At 57.2% G+C, this 6,526-nt stretch overlaps 1 protein-coding gene across 1 annotated transcript; it reads left to right on the top strand.

The window, feature by feature from the left end:
* Positions 1–3,330: 3,330 nt before the first annotated feature.
* RABAC1 (Rab acceptor 1) lies at positions 3,331–6,257 on the top strand. Its single transcript, XM_004767734.3, has 5 exons — positions 3,331–3,506; positions 3,810–4,022; positions 4,297–4,394; positions 5,527–5,628; positions 5,724–6,257. The coding sequence occupies exons 1-5, from the start codon at positions 3,451–3,453 to the stop codon at positions 5,810–5,812; spliced, it is 558 nt and encodes a 185-aa protein (XP_004767791.1). The 5' UTR covers positions 3,331–3,450; the 3' UTR covers positions 5,813–6,257.
* Positions 6,258–6,526: the final 269 nt, after the last annotated feature.

The following is a 6,526-nucleotide window of genomic DNA, read 5'->3' as shown; positions in this document are numbered from 1 at the left end:
CAGGGTCCTGGGATCGAGCTCCGCATCGGGCTCTCTGCTCAGCAGGGAGCCTGCTTCCCGCTCTCTCTCTGCCTGCTTCTCTGCCTACTTGTGATCTCTGTCTGTCAAATAAATAAATAAAATCTTTAAAAGCAAACCTACAGTGCATAACCACCACCCAGATCAAAGTACCGAACATTTCTACCCACCCAGAAAGTTCCTTCGTGCCCCTTTCTCGCCAGCGCCCCTCCCCCACCAGAGGCTGCTCTGATTTCTGTCATCATCCTTTAGTTGCACCTGTTCTGGGACTTCGTGTAAATGAAATCCTACAAGCAAGTGGTCGTGTGTGTCCAGCTTCTTGTCCTCGGCACCCCTGTGAGAGTCACTCACACTGTCCCACGTATTGGTTGCTTTAGGACCTTTCTAACAGTGTCCTCCTACGACTTGCGTATGCGTCTCTGTTGGGCTTATGCTTAGGAGAGGGATAGCTGCGGGTGGCACAGGCTGTGTTTTCGCTTTAAGCCGGCCATACCCTTCCCAGAGCTCACATGTCATCCCGCATTCCCACAGGCTGTTGCCTGTCCCTTGACTTCCAGCCCTCCTGGCTGGGCTGCAGCGGCCCTTGGCTCCAGGTCGACTCTCTGACCAACCCCAAGACGTTGAGTGTGAGTGTGCACATGCCCACCGTACCCTACAATTACATTGACCTACATTAGTGCCCAATGGCCTTATGGCCTTTTTCAGAAAAGTGAAAGTCCTCTTGGGATTTCTTTCATTTAGCGAAAACGGGTGCTAATGTAGGTCTTTTATCAAAGCGAAGTGACATGAACTTCTGGAAAGTGGGGCTACTCTTTGCTTTACCCCATTTTGGCTTATAGCAGTTTTCCTAGGAACACTCCATTTGGGATACTGGGGGCAACCTGTACTCTCATAGACAGCCGAGGTCCAGAGAGGGCAGGGACTTCCCTGAAGTCACACAGCAGGGACACAAGCCAGGTTTCTGATTGTCTGTGCTGAGGTCCTCCTACGTTCCCAGCTCCACTTCTTCCAGGGATCCAAGAGGCAGGAAGGAGGCCTCAGACTTGAGGGAGCACAGGGCCAGAGCCTGTCTCCCACAGACTTTTCAGGGGCCCCCTTATTTCCCACCATCCCCCTAATTCAGGGCCCACCTGCCCTCTCCCTGCCATCTCCCACCATCCCCCTGCCTCAAGGACCCTCCCATCTCTCCCCCAATCCCAGTTTCAAGGGGCTCCTCCCCCACATTGTCCCTGTGCTGAGACCCCATCTCCTGAGATCCCCTGATTCAGAACTCCCCACACCCCACTCAGAGGGCTGCTCCCCACAATATCCTTGCTCTGGACACCACTGTCCAAAGCCCATACTGCTCAGCACCTCCTCTAAAGAAACCCAACCGGCTCTCCTAACAAAAGCAAACCCAGACTCCCCAAGGTTGGCTGTAGGAGGAGGCCTCCCACTCTCTGTTCCCCAAGATTCATCTCCCTCTTGGGGGCTCTTCTCACCTCTGCTGCCCCCATCACTTTGAACTCGGGTGCTGCTCCCCCATTAATGCTCTGGGCTAATTGTGCACTCACAGTCCTCCTTTGATTTCCAGAAACTAGCTAGACCCAAGTGGGAATCCTGAACAAGATTCCACTAAAGGCCTGGGGGTGACAAAGGGGAAATAAACAGGATCGAGCCAATCTGATCTTCAAACTCTGGCTCATTCAGCTTTGGCTTGTGACCTTCCCACACAGGGGGCCTCCCTGCTTACTGCTGTACCAGCCCCCATGGCAGAGGCTGCCTCCCCCGCCTCATGGGAATGCCCACCAGCAGGCCTCATAGCCCAAACCAGAAGGGAGATGGGTCTCAGAAGACAGCTGGGGTTAAGAGTCCCCTGGATATTCCACAGCAGTATTCAACTGTCCCACCCAGCCCTGAAACTTCAGTCCAGGTAAGGGAGCCCAGGCTTCCTGATACTTCCATACACCCCTTTCTTGAGGCTCTTCTGGTGCACCCTGTTAGAATTCTGGCCATTTACCCATTACTCACTCAGGGGCAGGGGCAAGAACTGAGAGGGAGCCATGGTTGTGGGAACCAGGGAAAAGAAAGGCCCATGGCTCAGACACCAGCCACGCCTTGGGACATCCAAGGGACCAGCAGTTCCTAACATTACTGTTAAATTTAGGAAGGTGAGGAGCACCTGGTTGGCTCAGCTGGCGGAACTTGGGACTCTAGATCTTGGGGTTGTGAGTCTGAGCCCCACATTGGGTATGCAGATTACTTAAAATAATTTTTTTAAGAAGGTGTAACTCTAGATATAATCAAAACATTTGTGATGTAATGGCAATAACATCAACTACCATTTATTGAAGAATATCAGGTATCAAGACCCCTCTAAGCACTATACATGGACCATTTAACCGAACCATCATAACCCATGAGTGGGGTACTATCAGGGTTTCCACGGTCCTGATGATGACACTGAGGTTCGGGGGGATCATCACAGCCTAGGTTTTCATCTCCGACTCCAGAATCCCAGTTCTTTCAGTTACAACAAGTCCCTCTTTCAAAAATTCTCAAACCTGGGGGCACCTGAGTGGCCCAGTCAGTTTAGCACCTGACTCTTGATTTTGGCTTAGGTCAGGATCCTGAGGTTCCAAGATGGAGCCCCACACTGGGCTCCGTATAGGGCGTGGAGCTTGCTAGAAATTCTCTCCCTCCCCCTCTGCCCTGCTACCCACCCCCACCCACCCCAGCTAATAAATAAATAAATTCTCAACCGTTTCCCAACTCCCCTCTTCCTATCTGAGGGGTGGGGGGTATCCCGAGGTCCCTAGTCCTAACCCCTCCATCCCTGGGAGCTCAAGGGCATGGGGGGGGGGGAAGCTTTGCTCTCCACCTCAGATACCCCTCCAGCAACCATGGCCCTGTCATTAGCTTCCGCCTCCAGAAAGGAATAGATTTCCACAAATTATCCACAGTCTCGCCATTCAAACGCGGTCCGTGGACCAGTAGCATCAGCATTACCTAGGAACTTGTTAGGAATGCAGATTGATGGGCCCCACCCCGGTGTTTTTTATGCACCCGAGTCAGGACGACAGTTCCTCACGAGCCCCACTCCGCAGGGGAGGGAGTACAGGACGACTGCTTCTGCCTTTAGATCTCCCAGGACACCCCGACTCCCAACCACCACCTGCCCCGCTTCTGGAACTACAATTCCCACAATACCCAGAGGGGTTTAGCGTTCCTTTACGCGACTGCGTCTCCCAAGGTGCTTCGCGAGCCAGACCCTCCGTAACACTACGAGGACTACAACTCCCGCAATGCTCCGCGGCAGATCCACCGCCCCCGGCGGCTCCGGAATGGCGTCGCCACGTCGGCTCCGCTGGGTGGGGCCGGGCTCGGGCGGGGCTGCCGTGGTCAGCCGGGCGCCGGGCTCGTTGTAGCAGTTTTACCCCTGAGGACGCAGACATGGCGACCGAGAAGGACCCGCAGAAGGATTCCGAGCCGGAAGGGCTGAGCGCCACGTGAGCAAGCCGGCTCTAGCCCCCCGCCCCGACCGAAACCCGGGAGCCCTGGCCCTCCGCCCCCTCCTCCTTCGAGTCCCGGGAGTCCGGGCCTCAGACACCAGAGTCTGGGCTCCTGGTCTCCAATTCGAGGACACTGGAGTCTGGGCCGCCCCCTACTCCTCCGGCATTCAGGAGGCTCGGACCCGTCCCCCTCAGGGCCCCAGAGTCCAGCCCTCACGGCCCCCTTCTTGCTCGGGGGGTGGGGAGTTGGGGGATCCAGGCTCAACCCCGGTCTACGGCTGACCCGGGGCTGCCCACCAGGACCCTGCTGCCGAAACTGATCCCGTCCGGCGCCGGCCGTGAGTGGCTGGAGCGGCGCCGCGCGACCATCCGGCCCTGGGGCTCCTTCGTGGACCAGCGGCGCTTCTCGCGGCCCCGCAACCTGGGCGAGCTGTGCCAGCGCCTGGTTCGCAACGTGGAGTACTACCAGAGCAACTACGTGTTCGTGTTCCTGGGCCTCATCCTCTACTGTGTGTGAGTGCCTCGCCCACTCGGCACTGAACCCCTTGGCCAGGGCCGGGCCGCGCCCCCACCGGAGAGCCCAGCCCGCGCGGGTCGGCCCCGCCCCCATGGCACCGCTCGGCCAGACCTTTTCACCTAAGGGTCCGGCTCGTACTGCCCCATCAGCCTGGCCGGGACACCGTGGGACCGGATGTGACCTGGTCTTGCCTGGCCTCAAAGACTTAGCCTGCTGTCCTCCGGTGTAGGTGGTCAGCCGCCTGACCAATGCTTCCCTACCCTTCTCCAGGGTGACGTCCCCCATGCTGCTGGTGGCTCTGGCAGTTTTCTTTGGCGCCTGCTACATCCTCTATCTGCGCACGTTGCAGTCCAAGTTTGTGCTTTTTGGTGAGAAAGCCCCTGTCCAGACAGTTCCCTGATCCTTCAAATCCTGGTCTTGGAACACAAGCCTTAGACCCCAGACCCCAGTCTGCCCAAGCATAGATTACACTGGTTCCCTCTAATTCCATCCTTTAAAATCTCAGACACACCAGGTGCTCACACTCAGCCTCAGAGCCCCCCCCCCCCCGGTTGGTATTCTCAAAGCTAGAGATACCCCAGAACCAACTCTTCAGCTGGCTCCTGTCCTTTAAACCTCCTTTCCCTCGCATCCATCCATCCATCCTCCCTCGCCTCTCTGCGGAAAGCATCAGTTGCAGGTACCCACATTGGACACCAGGTGGCGACCTTACGCTGGCCTAGATCTGGGCCCCAGTCCTTTACAGCTGCCTGGGGCGGGGCCAGAAAGATCTTGGGACTGTTCCAAGAGGGAAGCTGAAGTCTGTGGCTCCTGTGGTCCCAGACTGTCCCTTTGTACCACTGGGAAGAAAGAGGGGCCTGTGTCTCCACCCACGGAAAGCTCAAGGTTCAGAGTGGTGATATGGAAGAGCTGGGGTCAAACAGGAAGACCCAAGTCAGGGTCCTTCAGAGGATTGTGTGGGCTGGCACCTGAGGGCATGTCATGCAGGCACAGGGCATGGAGGGGGCGCCTGGAGCATGCAGACCCTATCCTCCAGCCTGCCCCAAGAAGCCAGAACTCTATATTCTTATGTAAATCGCTCAGTCCAGCAGCCCCAACTTGGGGAACAGTGTGCAGACTCAGAAAACACATCCACAGATCAGACTTGGTCTTTGGGTGACACGTTTGAGACTCCTGGTGTATGTGAGTTGGGATGGGAGCAGGAGAGCCGTAGTCTGGAGGAGTGGGAGGTGGGGAGCTTCCTAGCAGAGGTGGGGCTGAAGGGCAGTGAGCATGGTTGGGGTGGGCGGTTGTGGTAAGGAAGGTGCTCTGTTTGGGTGGGCAGTGGGACCATCAGAGAAATGGGTGAGACCCAGGCTGGGGGGCCTTGGCATGAGGAGCTCGGACGATCCTGAGTCTCCTGGAGCTTGTTACACCAGACTGTTGGTGGGCTGTCGGGGGTTCCTCGGGGAGAAGACATGAGTGTTGGAACAGCAGCCCCAATGCCATCTGCACCCCCAGGCCGAGAGGTGACCCCAGCCCATCAGTACGCTCTGGCTGGGGGTGTCTCCTTCCCCTTCTTCTGGCTGGCCGGCGCAGGTTCTGCCGTCTTCTGGGTCCTGGGTGAGTGAGTACAGACTCTGGGACGCCCAGGTGGGCGGGCGGGCAGTGGGGAGCAGGTGAGGGAGTGACGCCCTGAACTGCCTGTTTCCCTGCAGGAGCCACCCTCGTGGTGATTGGCTCCCACGCCGCCTTCCACCAGACTGAGGCTGTGGATGGGGAAGAGCTGCAGATGGAGCCTGTGTGAGGGGGACCCTCCAGCCTCCTGAGCCCGCTGCCTTGGCCCCACTTGCCCCTGCCCCGCACTGCCCCGTGCTCCTGGTCAAAGGCCTCCCTGCTATCCCAAGCCCCGGGGTGGGGGTGGGGTGGGGGATTCCAGCTGTGGAAATAAAACCGTTAGAGCTGTCATTCAGCAGATACTCTCCCAGGGTCTTCTGTCAGCCTGTGCAGGGGTGTGGGGGACTGCAGAGACCCAGATGGAGGGGTCCTCTGGATGGGGGGGTTTGATAAGCAAGATGAATGACTAAAAAGGAGAGGATGGGGCTTCTGCATGGCTTCATGGGTTAAGGGCCCAACTCTTGATTTCAGCTCTGGTCTTGATCTCATCATTGTGAGTTCAAGCCCCCAATTGGGCTCCACACTGGCCATGGAGCCTACTTGAAATAAACAAATAAACACTTTTTAAAATACAAGATTGGATGGCAAGTGGTGGTAAGTGCTGGGGGGGGGGAGTGAGCCAGGGGAGCCCCAGACTGCCCCCCCATGTTCAGTGAATTGCTAGAAGGACTAGATAGACAGTTGGACCTACAGCTGTAATTCATGATCATGAAAGGCTACAAAGCAAAACCAGGGAAGGGGAAAGGCCCGGGGGGCAGTCAAGAGAAAGCCAGGTGCAAGCTTCCCAGTGTCCCCCTGGGGGCCTCCCACACCCTGTGCTCTGTTCCTGCAGCGGCAGTGAGGG

The sequence above is a fragment of the Mustela putorius genome, unplaced genomic scaffold (genome assembly GCF_011764305.1).
Source record: "Mustela putorius furo isolate JIRA1106 unplaced genomic scaffold, ASM1176430v1.1 tig00000196_pilon_pilon_pilon, whole genome shotgun sequence".
NCBI classification, from domain to species: Eukaryota; Metazoa; Chordata; class Mammalia; order Carnivora; family Mustelidae; genus Mustela; species Mustela putorius.
Note: the sequence above shows the minus strand (reverse complement) of the source record. Positions and strands in the feature narration are given on the sequence as shown.